The 25,967-nt window shown below is 45.5% G+C and overlaps 1 protein-coding gene across 4 annotated transcripts in view; it reads left to right on the forward strand.

Moving 5' to 3' along the window:
- Positions 1-25,967, forward strand: part of CNNM4 (cyclin and CBS domain divalent metal cation transport mediator 4) — a 40,854-nt gene that overhangs the window by 6,317 nt on the left and 8,570 nt on the right. For all 4 annotated transcript variants that reach the window (XR_009602553.3, XM_060607736.3, XM_060607743.3 and 1 more), the window contains exons 2-4: positions 22,462-22,605; positions 22,884-23,018; positions 25,709-25,878. Coding sequence is in view for 3 of the 4 variants with exons in the window: in XM_060607736.3 (XP_060463719.1) it covers positions 22,462-22,605; positions 22,884-23,018; positions 25,709-25,878 (449 nt within the window). In the remaining variant the exon portion in view is untranslated. The remainder of the gene's footprint in view (positions 1-22,461; positions 22,606-22,883; positions 23,019-25,708; positions 25,879-25,967) is intronic.

Genomic DNA, 25,967 nt, shown 5'->3' on the forward strand with positions numbered 1-25,967 from the left:
CACCCATGAGATGACTTTGGACCTATTACTGACCTTGTAGAAAGTTACTGGGCATATGTATTGAAGAGAAAAACAGCTAGAAATATTTTCTTTAAAAACTCCTCCCATGTTTCCATCTGTGCCACAGCACACTTCTCCCACGTACGTTTTTCTTCCTGAAACAACTTTATTAAGAAAAAACACTGCATAATTTTGCCTTTACTTTTGGTTCCTACCATCTGACACACTTTAAGTACCTTATTTCTCTTTGTTTCCTGGTTTGTTCCTTTGTTGCAATAAATATCTAATTTTTTGAGGCCTATGTGTCAGACATGGTGCTTGCTGTTGGGAATCAGAGAGGACTAAAACAGTGCTGTTGACAGAACTCGCAGTCTACCAGGGACACAGACAGGTAAATGAAGCTTACTGTGCACAGTTCTGGTAGGTGCAGTGGGGCCAAGGAAGGTCTAGGCCTACAAGATGCTTCTGACGTCAGAATAACAGGATTCAGTGATCATTTTGGAGATGTTGGAGTCAGAGCCAGGAAGTAGTTGTGAACATCTGTTGTTTCTAGCTTGGGATTTAGATGGATGATGTTGTCATTTAACAGAAGTGGGAAGAAAGGAAGCAAAGACAGTTTGGAGAATTGGGGGTGGTGGTAGTGGTAAAGTGATGTGACCCTTGATTGGACTCCTTTGTGCTCACCAGAGCTGCTCACACTTGAACGTGCACCTGAACTGCCTGGACATTTTGTTAAAATGCAGAGTTGAACTCAGTGGGTCTGGGGTATGGCCTAAGAGGCTGTATTTCTTTTCTTTTCTTTTTTTTAATGTTTATTTTTCAGAGAGACAGAGCACAAGCAGTGGAGGGGAAGAGAGAGATAGGGAGACACAGAATCCGAACCATGCTCCAGGCTCTCAGCTGTCAGCACAGAGCCCGATGTGGGGCTCGAACCCACTGACCATGAGATATCATGACCCGAGCCAAAGCTGGGTGCTTGATGGACAGAGCCACCCAAGCGCTCCTAAGAGCCTGTATTTCTGACAGGCTCTCAGATGATGGCCATTTTGCTGGTCTGGGACCACACGGAGCAGTGTGAGGGTACAGTCCATCCAGGCAAGTGTGCAGGTGAAAGTGCTTAGGTGGGGGCACTTGGGAGGGAGGCCAGAACCAGGGTTAAAGGTTTGGAAGTCATCTGAGAGCAGGCAGAACATGCAGAGCATGTAAAAGCTCGGTTAAAGTGACTCCTTGGAGAGATGAAAAAGAGCCAGGCAGGCGTGGTTTTGGGACCCTCCTGGGGAAACCAGATAGGGTGATGGCCAAGCATAGACTGGGGATGGGACAGTTAAGTCATAAGGTGCTGGGAGAGGACAGCCTCAAGAATGGAGAGCTGGGGCATCTGGGTGGCTTTGTCAGTTAAGCGTCCGACTCTTGATTTTGGCTCAGGTCATGATCTCGCGGTCATGAGATCGAACCCCGTGTCAGGTTCTGCGCTGACAGCACAGAGCCTGCTTGGGATTCTCTCTCTCTCTCTCTCTCTCTCTCTCTCTCTCTCCCTCTCCCTCTCCCTCTCTCTCTACCTTTCCCAGCTTGTGCTCTCTCTCTCAAAATAAATAAACATTAAAAAAAAAAAAAAAAAGTGGAGAGCAAAGTCAGCTACACACCTGGTCTCTCACAGCTCCACCTGGAAATAGTCTCCAGCTGAGCTGGTGATTTGATCTTGAGAAGCTGCCAGGGAGCAAGTGTATCTGAGACGGTGACAGGAGCCGCCTGTTAGGGCAACGGTGCCAGCGGGGCAGATGACAAAACACTGGCCAGGCTCCTCCTCACTTTCTCTTTGGTTAGGTGCTTGTGGGCATGGAGCATGGCCACCGTGGATAGGGAGGTATGGTGCTGGCCGGCAGGCAGCTGCACATCTCCCCGTCGCTGGCATCCTACAGCCTGTAGGCCAGGCTCCATAGGGAAGCCAGGACTGACGGCAGTTTCTTCAGCCTCTTGACAGATCACTTCCCACAGCTCTTACTTGTGTACTGGAAGGCACTGCCTGTTGTCTAAGCCCTAGGAGCTTAGATCGTACCAATCTAACATGCTGGTGTTTGCTTTTCAAAAGTCCTATATTTTCAGTTAGAAAGCCCAGTCCCAGAGTTTCCCTGAACACCTCTGGTCAGGACGGGGGGTATTGAACAGATGCTTAAATAGATGAGTGCACAGAAACACACAAGCACAGGACTGTCCTACAGGAGAATGGGTAAGGGGCAGGGCCTTTGGAGAAGCCGATGCCTTTCTTATCAGTAGAAGTCTGGGAAGGCATTCCAAAGGAGGTGGCATTCTAGCTGGATCCTCAAAGGTGCATAAGATGCAACATTTCCCCACTTCTGTGCCTCGTATTCTGGGAGATTTTGGATGAAACCACAGAATGAGAGATGAGTGTATTTGTCATTGATGCCAACTTAGGGTAAAACTGCTTCTGCAAATTGTGATCGCTCCTCAGCCCTTTCCGTGGATGTGAGAGTTCAGGAATTTCCCAGAGGCGCCTGAGACGGCCCTCAGCTAGGAGGATGGGGTGTAGCTGTCGGGAGCTGTTGCTGCTATTTGATCCACCTGCCTGCTCTCCTTCTCTGAGCCGCTGTCTGCTGTCCAGTATAGCTGCCCTGTGACGAGATGCTCGCCCATTCTGTCCCTCAGGTTACCCCTGTTGTCACGCCTGAGTGTGCCAAGACATCCTGTTGTAAAAGGCTTTGTGGCTACATAAAGGACTCCTGGCCCACTTCATAAACTGGAGTCTGGACTCCTCAGTCTATTCCTGTTCCATTTTTTTATGTGATTTTCTTTTTACTAGTGGTTATTATAAACCAGATACATCTTATCATCAGAACTTTAGGAAACACAGAAAAATCTAAACAAAACAACCCATGAACCTGTGATCTGGAGAGAACTACTTTTTAATATTGTGATTTGTTATAATAATCTTTTTAGAAATTTACCCTAAAAATCATGTCACAAGCAGCAAGATCAAAACCATTTTCTTTTTTTTTTTCTTTTGTGTGTGTGGGGGTGAGGGGGCAGGAGCTGAAACTTTACTTGCCCCAAACCCCATCCTTCCTGCCAAAACCATTTTCATTTTTATAGCCATGTAAACTTTCCCATTAGCTGCTCATATGTATTTTCACATGGAAACCATTGTCTGCATACAATTTTGTGCCTTGCTTTTTGGAACCCAGTTTAGATTGGTTCTTCTGATTGCTCCTCTTATAAGACATGAAATCCCTTTTTATCCCTGGGATTCTTGGGAGGAGTATCTTGGAGGATTTCCACAGACTGAGGGCTGGGCAGCACTGTGCGGCTGATGAAAAGGTGAGCCCAGAGGGCTGGGGTGTGCAGCTGCCAGGTTGGGTGTGTGTGTGTGTGTGTGTGTGTGTGTGTGTGTGTGTTTAGCTGCCAGCCTGTTTTGCTGGGGGTTAAACCTGGTGTTGCTGGAGCATTCCCCAGAGGTTATAGTCAGAGTTGCTTCCATGCTGCAGGGCTGATTTACTGTGACCTGGGCAGGGTTCTTGAAAGACTGGTTTCCCCAGGCTCTCTGGACCGCCTAGTCTCTGGCCAGCAGGCAGCCAGGAGCCTTGGTTGGAAGGAGGCTCCATGCCCCCCATCCCAGTCAGGCTTACTCCCACACACACTCATTCCTCCCCCCGCCAAGTACACATAGGACAGGCTCACAACACACACACACACACACACACACACACACACACACCACACACACACCTCTGCCTCCACATGGATATGCTTAAACACACACCCCCTTCCTTACACAAGGGGGCAGATTCACTCATCCCTCCATGCAGGCTCTCACACACATACACATACACATGAATGCACACATGCACAGTCACCTGGAGTCCTGCTTTTTTTTTTTTTTTTTTTTTAGGTTTATTTTGAGAGAGAGAAAAAAAGAAATTCTAAGCAGTCTCTGCACTGTCAGCACTGAGCCTGATGTGGGACTTGAACTCATGAACCGTGAGATCATAACCTGAGTAGAAATCAAGAGTCAGATGCTTAACTGGCTGAGCCACCCAAGATGCTTTAAAATTAGTTCATCTAGGGTCACCTGGGTGGCTCAGTCAGGTGGTTAAGCGTCCAACTTCAGCTCAAGTCATGAACTCACAGTCCATGAGTTTGAGCCCCGCAAACCCCATGTCAGGCTCTGTGCTGACAGCTCAGAACCTGGAGCCTGCTTTGGATTGCTGTGTCTCCCTCTCTCTCTGCACCTCCCCCACTCACACTCTGTCTGTCTGTCTCTCTCTCTCTCAGAAATAAACATTAAAAATTTTTTTTTTTAATTAGTCCATCTCTCATCACACTTTCCTAAGTTGGTTTCTTTTTTTTAAAGGATTTTTATTTATTTTTTTAGAGACAGAGTGAGCATGAGCAGGAGAGGGGCAGAGGGAGACAGAGAATCCCAAGCAGGCTCCGTGCTTAGTGTGGAGCCCCATTTGGGGTTAGATGCCACGACCCTGGGATCACAACCTGAGCCAAAATCAAGAGTCATGTGCTCAACCGACTGAGCCACCCAGGCACACCTAAAGATTTTTACTTTTTTCAGTAATCTCCACACCTAACATGGAGCTCAAACTCACAATCCCAAGATCGAGTCACATGCTGTACCAACTAAGCCAGCCAGGCACCCCCCTAAGAGTAAGATTAAAAAGTGAGTAGATCTGGGGCTCCTGGGTGGCTCAGTCAGTTAAGTGTCCGACTTCACCTCAGGTCATGATCTCGTGGTTCATGAGTTCAAGCCCCACATCGGGCTCTGTGCTGACAGCTCAGAGCCTGGAGCCTGCTTCAGAGTCTCTGTCTCCCTCTCTCTCTCTGCCCCTCCTCCGCTCGTGCTCTCTCTCTCTCTCTCTCTCTCTCTCCCTCTCAAAAATAAATAAACATTAAAAAATAAATAAATAAAAAGTGTGTAAAGTGAGTAAATCTACAGTGGAGTTTATTTCATGAAAGGCCCAAAATAGTCACTGACTCTTAGTCTCAGAAGTTTCTCTTTGGTTGCTGGTGATTTGGTTGTCCATGTTAATGACAGTATCTAGCTCAGAGGGTTGTGGTGAGGACTGAATGAGGTAAGGCATGTAAACTGCTTAGCTCAGTGCCTGGCACCATTGTCATCATGCAATAAATGTTAGCTATTTTAAAAATTATTGTTATTACTATCCAAAGGTGCCCCAGTTGGCACGGACACCAACTTGGGCCGTGGTGGTTCTCATATACTGGCTCAGGTGGCAGGCTGCCCCACTGTCCGGGTGTGGTGCCTTTCTTGGAATTCTGAATACATTGAGGTCAAAAGAGCCCACTATATAATTACATGCTAATTCAGATACCGTCTTATCTGGGCCCCTAGTGCATATCTTAAGGGTAACAGATGTCAGAGCTTAAGGAAAAAAATATATGGAAGAGAAACTTCAAATTGGGGAGATTCTTCTCATTTACTGAATTATTTGTTTCTCTAAAGTTGGAGAAAGTTAAGCCTGCCATCCTGATTGCCAGCACATTTGGTGCTCCAACCGTGGGAGTTTAATCTGAGGATCCAGGAAACCAGGCAGGTCAAGGGGCAGGGCCACATTTCTCAGTTGCACCTCTACTTGGGTTGTTTCATGTCAGGATTCACCTGTTGCCTGCTCCCTCCCTGGTGTCCCAGTTAGGGAGAGAAGAGGTTATGCTAGAAAAGCAGCAGAGAGTAGAGGGGTATCTAAGAGAGCAGAGCCTCCCCATGAAGCCCAATCTCCCCAGAAATGCCCCAGACCCAGAGCTCTGGAAAAAGGTTAAGTATGAGCAGAGAGCAGAAAGAAGGAAGAAATGCCTTCATTAATGGTTAACCTTTATTAAATAATTAATCCTCCAAATGCTATAGATGGGAACTGAGGCTCAGAGAGGCTAAGAATCTTTTCCAGACTGTATGACAACTAACTGGCAACTGCAGCTGTTCCCTTCCAGAGGCCAAGCTCTTAAGCCCTGTTCCATGTCACTTTTCAGTAAGATCATGGATACTAAGAAAAAGATGACAAGATTGGGATATTCCAATAACTCGAGGCTGGAAAATTTACTGTTAGTTCTAGATTTAAAAAAACAAAAATTCTTTTTTTTTGTTTTAATGTTTATTTATTTTTGAGGGGTGTGTGGAGGGGAAGAAAGAGATGGGGACAGAAGATCTGAAGCAGGCTCTGTATGACAGCAGAGAGCCCAATGCAAGGCGCTTGAACCCATGAACCGTGAGTTCATGACCTGAGCCAAAATCAGACGCTTGACCAACTGAGCCACCCAGGCACCCTGTTCTAGGTGGTGTTTGTTTGTTTGTTTGTTTGTTTTAGTTGAGATACAGTTGGGCGCTTTGATGGCTCAGTTGGTTAAGTGTCCGATCTCACCATTCATGGTCATGACCTCACCATTCATGAGTTTAGAGACCCACTTCGGGCCCTGTGCTGACAGCTCAGAGCCTGGAGCCTCTTTGGATTCTGTGTCTTCCTCTCTCTCGGCCCCTCCCCTGCTCACACTCTGTCTCTGTCTCTGTCTCTGTCTCTGTCTCTGTCTCTCTCTCAAAATAAATAAACATTAAAACAAAACAAGATAAAAAAATTTAAAAATTTGAGATACAGCTGACATATAACATTGTTAGTTTCAGGTGTACAGCATAATGATTCCATATTTTTATAAATGTTTGCCACAGTAAGTCTAGTTAACTACATCCATCACTTACCACACAGAGATAAAACATTTCTTTCTCTCAGCACAAGAGATGACAACTTTTAAGATCTACTCTCTTGGCAAATTTCAAATATATGATACAGTATTGTTAACTATAGTCATTGTGCTGGAAATTACATCCCTAGAACTTATTTATCTTGTAACTGGAAGTTTGTACCTTTTGACCACCTTCTCCCATTTCTCTCACCTTCCATCTCCTGCCTCTGGCAACCACCTAGATATGTTTTAAAGTAAACTTTTCATTGAAGCAAAGTGCATAAATCATAAATGTATAACTTGATAGTTTTTCACAAAGGAATAGCTCTGTGTCACTGCTACTGAGCTCGGGAGATAGAACATTATCAACACCCTAGAAGACTCTTGCCATGTACCCTCCCAATCACTGCTCCTGTCCCCCCAATCATGATGGTTTAATTTTTTCTGTTTCTGAACTTTTTTTTTTTAATTATTTTTTTTTTTTAACATTTATTTATTTTTGAGACAGAGAGAGACAGAGCATGAACAGGGGAGGGGCAGAGAGAGGGAGACACAGAATCTGAAGCAGGCTCCAGGCTCTGAGCTGTCAGCACAGAGCCCGACGCAGGGCTTGAACTCACGGACCGTGAGATCATGACCTGAGCCGAAGTCGGACGCTTAACCGACCAAGCCACCTAGGCGCCCCCTGTTTCTGAACTTTTATAAGTGAATCATCCAGTATGTGTCTTTTGTGTCTGGCTCCTGCTCAACATAAAGGTTATGAGTTTCATCCATGTTGTATGGAGCTCATTCCTTTTTATTGCTATATAGTATTCCATGATAGAAATATACTGTGATGTTGATGGACATTTCGGTTGTTTCCAATTTGGAACTATTTAAATAAGGCCACTAACAGGCGCCTGGATGGCTCAGTTGTTCAAGCATCTGACTTCGGCTCAGGTCATGATCTCACCGTTCGTAAGTTTGAGCCCCACATCGGGCTCTGTGCTGACAGCTCAGAGCCTGGAGCCTGCTTCGGATTCTGTGTCTCCCTCTCTCTGTCCTTCCCCTGCTTGCACTCTGTCTCTCTCTCAAAAATAAATAAAACATTAAAAAAAAATTTAAATAAGGCCACTAAAAATGTTCTTGTTCATGTCTTTTGGTGATGTTATGTAGGCATTTCTGTTGGGAATATACCTAAGTGTGGAATTGCCAGGACATAGCATAGGCACAGATAAGACACTTTCCCAGAATGCTCTTACAAGTTTACACTCCTGTCCCAACTCTGATATTGTCATCTAGGTAGGTGTGTGGTAGTATTTCATTGTGATTTTATGATACATTTCTCTAGTGACTGATGATGTTGAACACATTTTCACATGCTAATAAACATATGGGTTAGTGCCTTTCATATCCTGTTGAAGATTCTTTGCCTGTACACAAGTTAGGAAGCTTGTGTCCTGTGTTATTTTCTAGAGCTATAATGTTTCCTTTTCACACTTAGAGCTGTAATCCTTCTGGAATTTGTTTTTGTTCCTGAAGTATTACAGTTTGAATCTTTTTTAAAATCCGTATGGGTTATCTAGCTGGTCCAGTACCGCTGTTGGAAAAACTGTCCTTCCCCACTGAGCTGTGGTAAAAATATGTGTGGGTCTGTCCCTGGACTCTCATATTCCATTGGTCTCTGTCTTTCCTTGTTCAATACCACATTGACATAACTGCAGTAGTTTTCTAATATGTTTTGATATTTGGTAATAATTATTCTTTCTTCGTTCTTCTTTAAGATGATCTTGACTGTTCTTTAGCCTTTTTCCTAGGAATTTAATGGAATTGCATTGAATCTATAGATCAACTTGAAGACTTGACATCTTTATAACGATGAATCTTCCAATCCATAAACGTGGTTACCCCTCCATTTGTTTTATAGCCTATTGATTTCTTTCAATAATTTTTTGTCGTTTTCTTTGTTGAAGTCTTACACATCTTAGATGTATTCCTAAGTATTTTGTGATCTTAAATGGTGTCTTTAAAATTGTGTTTTCTAAAATGTTTGTTGCAAATTGTTCCGCTTGGGGGGTGTGCTGCAATTCAATTCTGATGGTAACCACCTGGAGTTAGCATTGGACCATGCCCCCCACACCTCCCTCACAGCCACCCACATGCTGCCCTTGCTTCAGATGCCAGTCATAAGTCAGGTCTCCCCTCCCCCACTGCCCCTGACTGGCAATAAATTTAGGGTTCCCATGACGACCCCCCCTCTCAGGTTTGATGATACTCTAGAATGACTCCTAGAATTCAGGGAAGTGCTACACTTATGATTACAGTTTTATTTGAAAGGATACACCTAGAGTGAGGTCTGGAACAGGAACAGGCTTGGATGCGGAGCTTCCGTGGCCTGGCCGCATTGAGTTAGGGTGTGTCACCCTCCGGGCACATCAATGTGTTTTATGACTGAGAAGCTCCACTGAGCTTTGGGGTCCAGAGGGTTGGGTTTGTTTTTTTTTGTTTTTTTGTTTTTTGGTTTTTTTTCCTCTCCCACCCTCCCTGAGGGTGTGGTCCAGAATTTTTATCAGGATTTCATTACCTGGGCATGATTGATTAAGTTATTGGCCACATGATTGGACTCAGTCTCTAGCCCACTGCCTTCCCTGGAAGGCAGGACACCTGAAAGTTCTGACCCTCTAATGCTTGGTTTTACTGGTGACCAGCCCTGCCTTGAAGCTACCTAGGGGCCCACCTGGAGTTGTTCATCAGAATAACAAAGCCACTTCTATTTACTCAGGAAATTCCAAGAGTTTTTGAATCTCACTTTGGGAAGCCAGAGTCCAAGACCAGATATATTCTTCTTTTTTTATTATGTTTATTTATTTTTGAGAGAGAGAGAGAGAGATCTGTCCTGTGTACGTGAGCAGGGGAGGGCAGAGAGAGAGGGAGAGAGAGAATCCCAAGCAGGCTCCGTGCTGTCAGCACAGAGCTGGACACAGGGCCCAAACACACGAATCGTGAGATTGTGATCTGAGCCAAAGTCGGAAGCTCAACTGACTGAGCCATCAAGGCGCCCCCAGATGTATTCTTTATAATGTAACACGAGTATGGATGATTTTTGTATAGTGACCTTGAAACCATTTGCCTTGCTAAATTTACTCATTAATCCTAATAGTTTATTTTAAGTTCTTTTGGATTGTTTGCACACATAATTATGTTGCCTGTGAACAATGGCAATTTTATTTACTTCTTGCTAAACCTTCTACATTTTATATCTTGTTCTTAATTTCATTGGCTAGGACATCTAGGAGTGTGTTGAACTGGTGACAGGGGCATCCTTGCCTCATTCTAGGTCTCGGGAAAACTTTCCAAATTTATCATTAGATATGATTTTGCTGTAGTTCTTAGGTAGAGTTCCTTTATCAGATCAAAAAAGTTTCCTTTCTTTTCTAGTTTGCTAAGAGTTTTTATAATAAGTAGATGTTGAATTTTATCAAGTGCTTTTTAAATATCTGTTGAGATGATTGCATGATGTATCTTCTTTATTCTGAATTACACTGATTGACTTTTGAATGTTCACCCATAAACATTTGTTGCATAACTGGACTAAACCTCACTTAGTCATGATGTGTGATCCTTTCCACACATCATTGGATTTGATTTGCCAATATCTTTATTTAGAATTTTGGCACCTGTGTTCATGAGAGAGAGAGGTCTAGAACTGTTTTTTTCAGCCAGTAAACAAACTACCAGGGAGGAAGATTTATAAGATTATCTCAGATATTTCTATTAGGGTTTTTATTTTTGTTTTGTGGCAGGGAGAAGAATTGTTTGGTAATTAAGTCCTTTTTCCTCTTCTAAGTAATAGTCCAGTTTGGGTGAACAAGTTTGAATATACCAGGTAATATTCCTGCCCTCTTCCTCCCCCTCCCCTGCTTCTACTGGTAACAGAATGAGCTCCACATCAAATGTTGCTGCAGTTTTTCTCCCTCTTTGGGTTTTGATGTGAGGTCTAGGATGATTTTTATAGTTCGTAAACATTTGGACATGGTGTATGGTTACCAGTTACCAGCAAGGGTTCACCAAGGGAGAAAAAATGCTTTTTGTGTGTGTGTGTGTGTGTGTGTGTGTGTGTGTGTGTGTGAATGGGATAGGATTACTAGGTTAGTAAAGTTAGAAAGCTAGCCCCAGGTTTAATGTATCTTGGTGTCAGTCAGCTAAGCATTTAACAGAATGTCCTATATCTTCATGACTAACATGGGGCATGTGGGCTCATTAATAATAGTCCATCTTTTAGATTGATTCGACTGTAGGTTATTAGCTGGTTGCACAAATAGGGACAAAGAACGGGTGCCTCACAAGGCAAGGAGAGGTATGATAAGGAAGGGGCTCCTTCTGGGTGGGGGGCTGGAGTGGGAGGCCAGATGGCCCTAGAGTAACAGGAGACAAGGCCAGAGGTGCTACTGAGAAAAGACGACTAGTGGAAAGAGGGAGAAGCAGTTTGCTCTAAGGGTCCAAAGTCGAAAGGAGGCTGGTGGTGCTGACAGATGACTGGGAACCTCCTTGGCACCCCCTGATCACTTGCCCCTGCCTTCCCACACTCAGGGAGGTATTGTCAGCTGGGCCAGCATTTTCTCTCCACTTCATTTTCTTCTGCTGCACAAAATAGCTCTAGTTCTGTGTATTCCTCCCTGCCTTCTGAACTGTCCCTGGCTGAGGCCTCCAGGAGAGATTTCCACATCTCCAAGACAAAGACATCAGCATTAGATCTGACCTCACTTCTCAAGTAACTTTAAGAAACTTAAAAGAAAATAAACAAAAACCTATATTTTGACCCAGTGATTCTCCTTCTAGAAACCTGAGGGAGACAGATATAACCAAGTATATTTATTGCAAGGATTTTCGTAATGGCAAAAAAAAAAGGGGGGGGGAGAAGGAAGGGCACAATTTAAGAGCCCAGTGGGTATTGGGGTTATGCACACATGTGTACAGTGAAATAATATGCAGTCTTTGAATTTTTAAAAATATTTTTACAACATGGGAAAATACAAAGAATGTGAAGTATTTACAAATTATTTAATTTCATTTAGTATTTCATTTTAAAAGACCAAACAAAATACTTAGTTAACAGCAGTTGTCTTTGGAAGACAGGATTATAAGTGATCTTAATGTCCTTTTTTGCACTTTTGTTACCAATAGCAAAAAAGTGTATTTATGTGTGTGTGTGTGTGTGTGTGTGTGTGTGTGTGTGTGTGTGTGTGTATATATTTGGTGTAAAAATGATTATAAGAAAATTGGGAAATTAGAACATTTGATGTTGATGATCTTAAGAAATTACATATTGAGGTGTGGTATTGCATTCTATTGTGTTCTGCTTTTTAAAAGAGTCTTTATCTTTTAGAGATACTAACTGAAATGCCTGTAACATTTATAGATGTTTACAGATAAAATCTGAGATTTGCTTCAAAATAAGCCAGTGAAGTGGGTAGGAGGAAAGAGGAAACAAGATTGGCTGGAGTAGTTGGAGTTGTTAATTATTTAGGTTAGGTGAAGGGCCCTGAGGGTGTGATTACATTAGTTCCTGTACTTTTGTAGATGCCTGATATTTTCCATCATAAAAGGTTAAAAAATTAGAGACTGCTGGCTAAATGAAAAATCAAAAGCATGAAGACCTGTCACAGGACCAGTCTTAGGGTCTACTGATATCCGCCTGTCAACATCTTCACCCCTGGGTGCTTGGGTTAAAAGGAGAAGGCTATTGGGGTGCCTGGGTGGCTCAGTACGTTAAGCGTCCAACTTCAGCTCAGGTCACCATCTCGCTGTTCCTGGGTTTGAGCCCTGTGTGTTCGGCTCTGTGTGCTGACAGCTCAGAGCCTGGAGCCTGCTTCATGTTCTGTCTCCTTCTCTCATTGCTCCTCCCCCGCGTGCTCTCTTTCTCTGTCTCTCAAAAATAAACATTAAAAAAAATTTTTTTTAATCAAGAAAGTAGAAGGCTATTTAGAGAAGCCCCATTTCTGAATCCCACCTTGCTTTATCCCCCCTCACAGTGTGATTCTGGACAGGACTTCCCTGAGCCTCAGTTTCCTCCCATGAATAGTAGGAGATGTGCGAGGGAGAGTGCCTGAGAACATGCTCACCCCCACTGCTCCATAGCTGGGGGCAGGTAGACCCTGAGATGGGAGACACCCAAGTATCTACCATCAGAAGGGGCAACTAAGGTCTGGCCATCTTGACAGGGCTATAGAGGGAGCTCTTCAAACTTTTTTGTTCATGCCACCCTATTAGAAAACTGTTTAAAAAAATAATTTTTTTTTTAATGTTTATTCAGCTTTGAGAGAGAGAGACAGAATGTGAGCAAGTACAGGGCAGAGAGAGAGGAAGACACAGAATCCAAAGCAGGCTCCAGGCTCTGAGCTGTCAGCACAGAGGTCGATGCGGGGCTCAAACCCACAAACTGTGAGATCATGACCTGAGCCGAAGTTGGACACTTAACCGACTGAGCCACCCAGGCAGTCCGAGAAAACAGTTTTTTAAAAATGTTTATTTATTTTGAAAGAGAGAGAGCAAGTAAGGAAGGAGCAGAGAAAGAGGAAGAGAGAATCCCCTCCACATGGGGCTCATGCCCTGAGGTGAAATAAAGATGCTTGGGGTGCCTGGGTAGCTCAGTTTGTTAAGCATCCGACTTCAACTCAGGTCATGATCTTGCAGTTCTTGGGTTTGAGCCCCACATCATGGCTCTGTGCTAACAGGTCGGAGCCTGGAGCCTGCTTCAGATTCTGTGTCTCCTTCTCTGCCTCTTGCCTGCTCACACTCTTTCTGTCTCTCTCTCTCTCTCTCTCTCTCTCTCTCTCAGATGAATAAACAGTAAAAAAAAAAAAAAAAAAAAAAAAAAAAAAATTAAAAACAAAAAAAGAGTTGGATGCTTAACAGACTGAGCCACCCAGGCACCCCTAGAAAAAAAGTTTTTAAAAATTTCTACCTCTATTCATATAAGGATTATATACGTATACTGTTTTATTAATACATATATATTATAAAACAGATACAAAAATTTTTAAAGAAGATGAAATAACAATTATTTAAAAATGTTTTTATTATTTAAATATACAAATTTAAATTTTAAATTAAATATTATTTTTAAATGTTTCTACTGTAACACATACCTTATATACTTTCTCATGGGACAAAGTACCCTCGGTACTGGGATTCATCATTACAGACAGTAGCTCTAAGTCTGCGTTTCAAATAGTTTTCTTGACAATTTTGAATTATTTTGGCCAAGCACTCCTCAACTCCCCCGGTACTTGTATTCCCCCTGCTGACTGACAAAGGGCTGGCAGGGGGAGGAGAGGGCCAGCTCTGGCCTTTGTAGGTGCCCTGCTTACTTTATTCATGTTCCCTTCACTCTGGAATTTCCTTGCATGGGTCTTGTAAAGCGACTGTCCATTGTGTGAGCATTGATTTGGTTAAAAGTGCTCAACAGAATCTGTAAACCTGTGTCCTTGGGCATACCTCATCTGAAACTCCTCTCGCTTTGCTGGAGAGCAATTGAGTGAGGCTGAGGGCTCCTTCCCTCGGGGGCTGGCTGCTCACCACCTGCTCAGGGCCCACTGTCAGTCTGTGTATAAACGAAAGCTAAAGTTGCTTATTTATTTTGGATTACAAGTAAATGTGAATGAAAGGGGGATGAATACTCCTTTTGGAGACCCTGTTCTAGAAAGTCCCAGACGGGCTGTGGCTCTCTTCTGTGTGTACTGTCAGTGTCTGGCTGTGTTGTCTTTTGCTCAGGATAGCTGGGCAAGTCTCCTGGTAAGTCTCTAGAAATGCTTTCTGTTTTGGCAAGTGGGCTGCAGTGTCTCCGTTTTCATTTCTCTTTTCCATGTGGCTGTACTCCTGTCACTTTTCCTTTTTTTTTTTCTTTCCTGCTTCACTCAGTTTTTTCCTTTTTGTCTTGCTGTCCATTTTCCTTTTCCTTTTAAAAACATAACCAGCTATAACGACTGTATTTATTGAATGGCTTCCTTATTGGGCACTAGGCACTAAGGAATGAATCAAGAAGCACCGGGTATAACTTGTGCTGGCAAGAATGGAAACTGGGAGCCCTACTAGGGAGGCAGTGTGGAGATTTCGGTCAGATCTTCCAGTGCACGAACCCTCTGACCTAGTGGCTCCACAGCTGTACGTACATCGAGATCTCACATGGATCGAACGGTGGAGCTCAGGGATTTTCACTGCAGCTTTGTTCGTGGTATAAGAAACTGGAAATAATCGTGGGTCCGTCAGCAGAAGAGAGAGGGTTAAATCCCCCCTAGCATCCACCAGTGGAACCCTCCACAGGGGAGGCAAAGTGACTGGGCTCCAGTGACATCGCTGTGTGTAAAACCCAAGGTGCAGAAAGATGTACATTGTGTTTATAATTAAAATGTAAAAATAAAGCAATATATTTATTCTAGAAACTTTTAGAAAGGAGGAAAATGACTAGGAAATGAAAGACCCCCTTCTCCCACCACTCAAAACGTGAATATTTTGGTCTTGTTTTTTCTTCTAGTAAGTCAGCAATGAACCAACTATATTGCTGTCTCCATCCCCTCAATATGAGGCATCATTCTTATCCTTTCTGATTATGAATGTAAAATGAGTAATACATGGTGATTTTAAAATGCATTAAGCTAAAGCAGAAGAAGCCAGTGTAGTTCCCATATTTTCTTGTTTTGTAACTTTTTGCTTTATGCAAGTGGTGAACCACTGTCTCTTTTAAATCTCTGTCTACATCAGCCTAATTTTTAGTGGCTACAGTACTGTATCATAAACCACCCTAGATGGACCCTCCTGGGCACAACTTGCACCCTGGCCTGGGTTTTTCCTTGTATTAAGGTCTTTCCTAGAAGTGGTAGATATGGCTGAGGCCAGGGTCTTACTTTCTCCATTTTGACACGTGCTGCCAAATCCTGAAGAAAAAAGTGTCATTGTTTCCTTCAGTACTTCCCTGTGTTAGTCTTTATGGTCTTACGGTATATTTCATTTATTTATAAAATTTTTTTAAGTTTATTTACTTATTTCCAGATAGAGAGACACAGCATGCAAGCAGGGGAAGGGCAAAGAGAGGGAAAGAGAGAGAATCCCAAGAGAGAATCTGCGCTGGCAGTGCAGAGCCCGATGTGGGGTTGGAACCCACGAACTGTCAGATCATGACCTGAGCTGAAATCAAGAGTCAGTTGCTTGAGGGGTGCCTGGGTGGCTCAGTCAGTTAAGTGGCCGATGTCGGCTCAGGTCATGGTCTTGCCGTTCGTGAGTTCAAGCCCCGCATCAGGCTCTGTGCTGATAGCTCAGAGCCTGGAGCCTGCTTCACATTCTGCCTCCTCTCTCTGCCCCTTCCCTGCTCACATTGTGTCTCTCTGTCTCTCAAAAATGAATAAATGTTAAAATATTAAAAAAAAAAAAAAAAAGGCGGACGCTTAGGACACTTAACTGCTTAACCAACTGAGCCACCCAGGCGCCCTAATGTATTTTAACTTACATTAAAATTAAGGATCTCTTCATTGTTCTTTTAAGTTGCTTATTGATTAAACAACTTACTCCCTGCCCCTCCCCAGTCTGTCCCTCTCTGCTTAGGGAACTGATGGAAGCTTCTTTTTGTGCATAGCTCTCTTGTCCCCTGGTTGCTGAGGGGTGCCCACATGGAGGGTTGTGCAAGGGTCTGACTTCTGCTGCTGTGCTCCTCTGCTTCCTCCAATATGCCTGCCCCGCCTATCTCTTCTTGCTGGGATGGGCTGCCCCTCCTGCTGGTGAGATCAGCACTATTAATAGTCTGCTTAATCCTGCCCGTTGTCTGGGTGGAGGGAGGAAAAAGGAGGGGGATTCCCAGGACATCAGGGTGCTGGTGTCCCAGGACATCAGGGTGCAAGTGAAGAGACCTATGACCTGTGGTGGTGCGTCTTCTGGCAGTCAAGCCTGAGGTGCCTGAGAGCTCAGAGCCTGCTGGGAGCCTTTGAGGGCAGGAAGTGGGCGACCTCACTTGCTGGGGGACCAGCGAGGGAGATGCCCAGGACACCGTCTTGGGTAGTGGGAATCCCATGTCTGATCTGGGGCCTCTGGATATTCCACATGAGAAAAGGCAGCAGGAGCTGGTGAGTAGGGCCCTCTCCGGGCCTTTGTGGACTTTGAAACCCAGCACTTAGTAATGTGTTTTTCTTATGGTCTATGAGAGATTATAAAGTTTTTTATGGGGGGAGGAGGATGCAGCAGTTTGCTAAACTGGGCAGTGCGGAAGGTGGAGGATTGGGCTTTCTGGGGTCCCTGCAGACCAACCTATATGTATCCAGCAAAGCGTTTGGGTGTCTGCTGTGTTCCAGGCATGAGGTGGGAGGGGATGGGATAGCATCGCCAGTCGACTGCATAGGCAACAGTACAAGTGCTGGTGAAGGGAGAAGGGAGCGCTGGGGCGGGACTGGGCAGTGAGTGCTAATGGTCCCCATGGTGGAGCCCCCCAGGGCTGAGCCAAGGGTGGTAAAGAGGAAGGGTTGGGGAGGGACTCAGGCAGGTTATGGGGCCTCTCGCTCCTTGCCCCTGTTCCAGGTGGGACAGGGCAGGTGAAAGAGGCCTCACTGTGGTTCTCTGACTGGGAGGAGACCTGGCTGGACAAAGGTCGAAGAAGGGCAGCTGTGCGGGTAGGAGCTTCACGGCCCAGGTGTGCGGGTAGGAGCTTCAAGGTGCCCTTGCTAGCAGTGTTTGAATTTAAAAGGAAGCCCCAGTCCCGCAGGGTTTGGGGGTGGGGGGTGGGGCAGGGAGCAGTGTGAGAGTCTTTTTCAAAGTTACTTCAATGGATGTCTTTCTTTCTGATTGTAAAATTAAAACTATTGACTGTGGAAAGGTTGGATTTTCTATTCAGAAAAGTATAAAACAGAAAAACCATCCTGAACCTCCCATACTTTTAGGTTGAATAATATGAAATTGTCATTTTTCTTGGTCAAAAATAGTCAAATATCAACAATTTCATGTGGATCAGCCAAATATGAGCATGTTGCTATATTTCCTCATTCTTTTTTCTTTGAATGAGGACTACTTTGAGAACTGAGGGATTCTCAGCTTTTGGGGTAGATGTATTATTTAAATTTTCATGTTTCATTTCTCACCCCAACCACCCCCAAAATCCAATTATCCAGTTGAATGGACATTAATAATAAAATAAGGTAAATCATTAAAGTAAAAATTCTGTATTAGATTTAAATTTCATAGAATGAGGATCATAAATATAAGTCCTAAGTTGGTCTTTTTATTTTAAAAGGTAAATTAAAAATGATTTTTGAATTATGGAAACTTAATTACTGAAATTCAAAATAATTCTTCTCTAGGCTCCATCCCTTTCCCCCTTCCCCCCTTCCCATTGATTACATTTTTTTTCTCCTATGGAACGTCCACGTGAACTGTCATTCATTCCCTGATAGCCATTGAACACTTAACTGGATGCCAATCGCTGTTCTGAGTTTCAAGAACACAGACTAAAGCCCCTGCTGTAGTGTAGCTCAAAATATAGCAGGAGAAGACGGGCCATAAATGATAAGTTCATTGAATAAGCGTACTATATCATTTATTTTAGGGGATTTAATGACTAGGGTTGAGGTGCTGGAGGAGGAGTCGTAGTTTTTGGGTAAGGGCTATGCAGTTTTCACTGAGGCCTCACTGAGAGGGCCACATATGAACAAAGACCTGAAGTGGGGGCAGGCTACCCAGCTGTGTGGGGGAGGAGCAAGCCAGGCAAAGGGAGCAGCCTGTTGTGTTTGAAGAACAGCAAAGAGGCCCTGTGGCTGACCTGAGCACTGGAGAGAGAGTGGTAGGAGACATGAGAGGGTCAGCACCAAGGGCTCTGTGGGGGATGGGGCTTTTACTAGGAGTGAGACAGGAGCCACTGGAGGGACTTGGGTGAGGCATAAGGTGACCTGACTTCCCCCCTCTTGCTGCTGTGTTGAGAGCCAACCCCAGGTCCAGGATGAAGCAGGGAGCTGCTTAGAGGCTAGTCTAGCTCTCTGGGTGAGACGGAGATGTGTGTGGCCCGGAACGAGACAGTAGCAGTGGAAGCCTCCAGAAGAGGCCAGATTCTAAGTGTCCATTGCAGGTAGAGCTGACAGGACCTACTGGAAAGGTTGGATATAAAAGGGTAGAGAAATACAGGAGACAGTTTACTCCCCCATGGCCTGATCTACTGGATTGATGGACATGAGGAAGGCTGGGGGGAAGGGTGGCAATTTGGTTTTGGCCACGTGGAGATCAAGATGTTAGGCATCTAGGAGAAGCTACCTACCTAGTCACCAGTTGGGTTTATGAGTCCAGAGGATGCGGGAGTGGGCTGGGCTGGAAGTGTTTATTTGAGATGCCTTGACGTACAGTTTGTATTTAAAGTCACAAAGCAAGGGACCAGGTCCGAGGACTGAGCTCTGGGATGCTCCCACATAAAGAGGTCAGGGAGAAGGAGCAGCCCCTGAGGTGAGAGGAACACCAGGAAAGCTGTGTGCTAGAAACCAAGGAGAGGAAGGATTTCCAGGAAGTGGGAGAGAGTGACCCCTCATCAGAAGATGCAGCCTGAGCATGAGACCCTGTCACTGGAAGTCACTGGTGACCTTGGCAAGAGAGGTTCTCTAGCTAAGGAGGAGAATCTTCTGCTAAGACCATAAAAAACAAAACAAAACAAAACTCCTCTGGGCAAAGTAGAGCAGAGGTGACTGGGTGGCGCCCCAGGCCTGTACGCCTTCAGGTTACCTGTCCCTTAGAGGGCATCCGCACACACCAGTGATGCTGCAAACAACGGAGCCTCAGAGAGGAGGCAGGAGGGCTGAGAGTGGCCCCAACATTGGTCTCAAGGAATCAGCTTATTTCTTCTACAAGGAGGGATATTTCTGTCCTTTAGAGAAGCCACCAGCCTTTCCCTGTGTGGCCCAGTGCACCCGTGACTGTGCGTCAGGATTTGTTGTGAGCCTGTGGTTAATTGGAGGGAGGCTCAGTGGAGAGGAGGACATTTGCTCAGGTTATTAAAGCTTTGTCTCTTCTGTGCCGAGGCCCTGACTTCTGTGCTCTGAGCAAGGCGCTGCTAACTGAGCCACATTCAAACACGCCTCATTACGTGGGACTCAGTCTGTGTCCATTTAGGCACAGAGGGTCCTTGCTCACCCCAGAGTCTCCCCAGTCTCCCTTTGTTTCCCTTGATTTTGTTTTTCCCCTCTTTGTCAATTAAAAAAAATTCTAGTAGTGAAACCTGCCCATCAAGTAGAACAGTATCAGAAGGGTACAGAGTAAGGGATAATAGGGCCTCTCCCCCAAACTCCACATAACCCCAGAGGTGATCACTGTCTGCTCTTCCATGCAATTCAAGGCAATTCATCTCCTCCCCCCATCCCGCCAAGTGCCAGCCCTGAGTTTCTGCGCAGGCAGCTGGCACCACTGCTTGCTGTTCCATCAACAGTCTGTGTGGGGCTTCATTCCACATTCTGTCTGTCCATCCAGCCTGCTGCCTTTTCCCCAGAGCAGTGGCGGCCACTATTCAGTACTCCTGCTCCATTGCTGTTGATTTAGGTTGTTTCTGGTTTGAGGTTGTTAACAGTGTTCTGTTTGCTTCTGTGTCTTTCTGCTTTGGGAAAGATTATAGCCAACTTTCTCCCCGTGGAATTTCTGATTCCTAGGTTAGAAACCTTTAGTTTTGAGACAGGCTGCCAAATCGGCCTCCTGAAATATGCCCATTTACCTGTCCACTAAACAGAGGACCCTGTGACAGCATGTTTGTCTCCCCCAACACTGGGCATCACCAGTCTTGGAGTGTGCCAGTCTGACAGGTGGTAAAAGCTACTTCGCTTTTTACTCTGGTTCCACCTGATGGCATAGTTTAGCTGGCTGCCTTAGACCACCCAGAACATTGTTTCTGTTTCTAGAAGACACTCCTGGTTGGGCAGCGTCCAGCAGGCAGAGAGGCCTGGGGGCCAGACCCAGCCCTGAGTGGGTGCTGCCTGCTGGAGGACCTTGATGGATCTCTTGCCCCTGTTGGCTCATGTCTAGAGGGTTTTTGTGTGTGTGTGTGGTTTTGTTTTTTGTTTTTTTAATGTTTGTTTATTTTTGAGAGAGAGACAGAGTGCCAACAGGGAAGGGGAAGAGTGAGCTGGGGACAGAGGATCTGAAGCAGGCTCCATGCTGCTGACAGCAGAAAGCCCGACGGAGGGCTTGAACTCATTAACAGTGAGATCATGACCTGAGCTGAAGCTGGATGCTTAACTGAGCCATCCAGGTGCCCCTCATGTCTAGAGTTTTTTGTTTTTTGTTTTTTTTTTAATGTTTATTTATTTTTGAGACAGAGAGAGACAGAGCATGAACGGGGGAGGGTCAGAGAGAGAGGGCAACACAGAATCTGAAGCAGGCTCCAGGCTCTAAGCTGACAGCACAGAGCCCAATGCGGGGCTCGAACTCATGGACTGTGATACCATGACCTGAGCCAAAGTCGGACGCTTAACCAACTGAGCCACCCAGGTGCCCCCCCTTTTTAAAAAAAAAATTTTTTTTTTTTAATGTTTATTTTTGAGACAGAGACAGTAGAGTTTTTAGTCAAGTCTAGCCATGGTTCTGTCTAGCAAAGTGCTGAAAGTGTTTTGACCACAACTTGTAGCTGGAAATGAGTGTAGCATAGTGACTGGCATGTGTGTGAAAGTTGCACAGAACATACTCCCCCACCCCCCGCCCCAGTCACATGTGGCGTACTCTGATATCTTTTTCCTTTATTCTGTTTTTTAAAATGCTGCTCCTGAGAACTGGTGCCTCTCTGGAGTTCTGAGGAACACATCCTGGGGTTGGGGGATTTCCAGCGGCCTTAGAGACTTGGAAAATGTCCTCTACAGAGAAGTTCTTAGAGTGGGGCCTAAGACTGGGTTGTGAAGGGGACATTGCATAGGAGACCCTAGCTTGGCCTCAGCTCTCCCAGGGTTTTTTCCCTTAAGCTGCTCCAAACCTGTGTCCCTGTGTGGGGTACACAGTTCCATTCAAACTGAAGTGTGGGCCAAGCCCTTGGCTGTCTCCTTCCTGTCATGCACTGGGGCAGGGGGCACGAGAACAGGGTAGACAATCAGAAAGAGGGCCAGGAAAGCCCTGCTACCCCACAAAGCTTCTGTGGAGGGTCCCTCCACCCTCCCTCTGCTACCCAACTTTCTCTTGTTTTAGGTTGAAAGGGTGGCCTTTCTCTAATTATAGTATTTGCCTGGCCTAATTACAGCCCGGGCTAATTTGTTAATGGTTTTGGGAACTGAGAGCCTTTGCCTCGGGCAGTATCACAGCCCCTGGGTACATGCTGGGGAGTTTGCCAAGGAGAGCAGGGTGAAGGAATGTGAGTGCCCCGTGGGGCCCCATGGGCAGCCTGGGCTGTCTGAGGAGCCCCGTGTCCAGTTGGCACACACATGTCTCTGACTGATGGCTCCACTGTCCATGGGTTGTCAACGTGGGTCTTTCCCCTCTCCAGGACTCTCAGGAGATTCTGATACACAGCACCAGACAGGTCCTTGCCATTTTCATTCTACTGAAACAAAAGGTCTGAAATGCCTTGAGATTTAAAAAATACTTTTGGTTTTCCTTTTCATAAGAGCAATATCTGTTTGCAGTAGAAACTTCAGGAAATAAAGAAAAGGGAAAAAAAACCACCCATACCCCACCCCAGTGACTCATGACCCCACGTGTGTTAACGTTTTGGTGGAGGAGTCTCATGCCTGATCCCTTTGTTCTTGCCTGACTCATTGCATTGTCCTCCCCCCCCCCCCCGGCCAGGGAAGTCCCACCTGGCCATCGTGCAGAAGGTGAACAACGAGGGTGAAGGTGACCCCTTCTACGAGGTGCTGGGCCTGGTCACCCTGGAGGATGTCATTGAGGAGATCATCAAATCTGAGATCCTGGACGAGTCGGATATGTACAGTGAGTTCCATCCTCTCCACAGGCCCGGAACCCTTTTCCTATTCACATCCTAGGTGCCCCTAGGTGGGAAGGCCACAGTGCAAGGACATGGGAGGGCTGGCACCCTGAGACCCAGGAACTCCATGTCTCACCCTGGCCAGGGACCTTGCCCTGGTGCAGACACTGCTGCTTGTGCCTGGAAGAAAGGACTGCAGAGCTGGGGACTGGCGAGCAGGTTCTAGTCTGTTCCTGAGTCATTGGGGTTCAGTGTTCTCAGTTCTAGATTCTGCCTCTTGCAGCTGACAACCGAAGCCGGAAACGAGTATCTGAGAAGAACAAACGTGACTTCTCAGCCTTTAAGGATGCTGACAATGAACTCAAGGTGAAAATTTCACCTCAGCTACTTCTGGCGGCTCATCGCTTCCTGGCCACGGGTAAGAGCAAGTGGAGGGCCTTCAGGTGTTGATGGGATACAGTCATGGAAGAAGGATTCTAGGCCTCTGGCTACTTTCTCCCATGGGACAAGGGCTGTGTCAGGTGAAAGGTATAGGGAAAACATGATTGCCTCTGAAAGGGGGCAAGGCGCCTTCCCTCTATCCCTGGGGCACACCTTGTGATTTGTTTTCTTTGTTGATGGGTTGCCATTGCAAATTTCTAGGAAGCAACCAAGTTGGTTTTGAAAATAACCACTGGGAGTACCTGAAGTGGGCCCTGGGGTTCCGCAGACCCATGGGTGCTGGGGAGGAGGAGGGAGAAAGAGGCCTTTCCACATACTGTGGGCCCACAGCTCTTGTCTGGCACAGCTCTTGTCTGGCTCGTGCACTCCAAGGAGTCTCAATCCAGTTCTGTTCTCATCTCTCCTCCTTCCCCTCTGCCTGAATTTGCTGGGTCCAGCAGGACTTGACCTCTAGGTCAATGACATTTCTCTCTTCTCACCCCTGACTCAAAGCCCCTTTGGGGATCTGGGTGATTGATTTGAAAAGCTCCTGCCTATTCCCCACCTCCCCCCAAAATCTGACTTCCTTCCTAACTCTCACTTGCTGAAGGATGTTAATTCTCTTTATTTTTCCTGCCAGGATATTGACGATAGTGCTAATGATAATGATGATAATATTTATGAAGCACTTTCCATATGGCAAGAATGTATCTAAGAGTTTTTTTTTTTTTAATGTTTATTTATTTTTGAGAGAGAGAGACACACACACAGTGTGAGCAGGAGAGGGTCAGAGCGAGAGGGAGACACAGAATCTGAAGCAGGCTCCAGGCTCTGAGTTGTCAACACAGTACCTGATACGGGGCTCAAACTCACAAACGGTGAGATCAGACCTGAGCCAAAGTCAGACACCTAACCTACTGAGCCACCCAGGTGCCCCAGAGCATGTTTTGTTTTTAAAGTAACCTCTATACCCAATGTGAGGTTGTAACTTGTGACTCTGAGATCAAGAGTCCTATGCTCCACTGACTGAGCTAGCCAGGAGCCCCAACCCTACCAAGTTTTGTTTTGTTTTGTTTTGTTTAATTGTTACTATTTTTTTTTTTTAGAAATCTTTTTTTTTTTTTTTTTTAATGTTTATCTATTTTGAGAGAGAGAGAGTGCTGCACCTACATGAGCAGGGGAGGGGCAGAGAAAGAGAGGGAGAGACATAGAATTCTAAGCAGGTTCCACGGTATCAGTGCAGAGCCCGACACGAGGCTTGAACCCACAACCTGCAAGATCATGACCTGAGCCGAAATCAAGAGTCAGATGCTCAGAGAAATACAAATCAAAACCACAATGAGATACCACCTCACACCAGTCAGAATGGCTAAAATTAACAACTCAGGCAACAACAGATGTTGGCGAGGATGTGGAGAAAGAGGATCTCTTTTGCATTGTTGGTGGGAATGCAAACTGGTGCAGCCACTCTGGAAAACAGTATGGAGTTTCCTCAAAAAATTAAAAATAGAACTACCCTATGACCCAGCAATTGCACTACTAGGTATTTATCCAAGGGATACAGGTGTGCTGTTTCGAAGGGGCACATGCACCCCAATGTTTATAGCAGCACTATCAACAATAGCCAAAGTATGGAAGGAGCCCAAATGTCCATCGATGGATGAATGGATAAAGAAGATGTGGTGTATATATATACAACGGAGTATTACTCGGCAATCAAAAAGAATGAAATCTTGGCCATTTGCAACAACATGGATGGAACTAAAGGGTATTATGCTAAGCAAAATTAGGCAGAGAAAGACATAGCGTATGACCTCACTCATGTAGAATTTGAGATACAAAACAGATGAACATAGGGGAAGGGAAACAAAAATAATATAGGGAGGGGGACAAAATATAAGAGACTCAAATACAGAGAACAAACTAAGGGTTGCTGGAGGGGTTGTGGGTGGGGGAATGAGCTAAATGATCAAGGGGCATTAGGGAAGACACTTGTTGGGGTGAGCACTGGGTGTTGTACATAGGGGATGAATCACTGAATTCTCCTGAAATCATTTTTTTTTTAAATTTTTTTTAAAAATTTTTTTCTTTTTTTAACGTTTATTTATTTTTTTGAGACAGAGAGAGACAGAGCATGAACAGAGGAGGAGCAGAGAGAGAGGGAGACACAGAATCCAAAACAGGCTCCAGGCTCTGAGCTGTCAGCACAGAGCCTGACACGGGGCTCGAACTCACGGACCGTGAGATCGTGACCTGAGCCGAAGTCGGACACTTAACCGACCAAGCCACCCAGGCGCCCCACCTGAAATCATTTTTGCACTAACTTGGATGTAAATTTAGAAAAATAAATAAATTAAAAAAAAAAAAAAAAAAGAACCAGATGCTCAGAATCAGATATTGAGCCACCCAGGTGCCCCAACCCCACGAGGTTTTTAATCCTCATTTTACAGATGAGGAAACTGAGACACAGGTTAAGTAACTTGCCCAAGATCACACACTATTAGTGCAGGCGCCGCCATTCCAGCCTAGGCAGGCGGGCTGACTGGAGTGTAACCTGTTTGGATCCAAAGGTGCTTCCTTCCCAGGGAGGTGCAGAACCAAAGGGAAGGGCCTGGGCAGGGAGGGGGCTGTGTTCCCCACGTTGCCTATTCCAGGCCCCCTGTGAAGTCCTCATCTCTCTTCCTACAGAGGTTCCCCAGTTCAGCCCCTCTCTAATATCCGAGAAAATCCTGCTTCGCCTGCTCAAGTACCCAGACGTCATTCAGGAACTCAAGTTTGATGAGCACAACAAATATTACATTCGCCATTACCTGTACACCCGAAATAAGCCGGCCGACTACTTTATCCTCATCCTGCAGGTAAGTGGCCTGCTCCGTGCCTGCCCCCCATGCCCACTGTCCCCTCCTTGCCTGCTGAGGTGGCTGGGGGACGCAGGGCTTTCCTGCCT

Source organism: Panthera onca, chromosome A3 (genome assembly GCF_046562875.1).
Source record: "Panthera onca isolate mPanOnc1 chromosome A3, mPanOnc1 haplotype 2, whole genome shotgun sequence".
Taxonomy (NCBI): Eukaryota; Metazoa; Chordata; class Mammalia; order Carnivora; family Felidae; genus Panthera; species Panthera onca.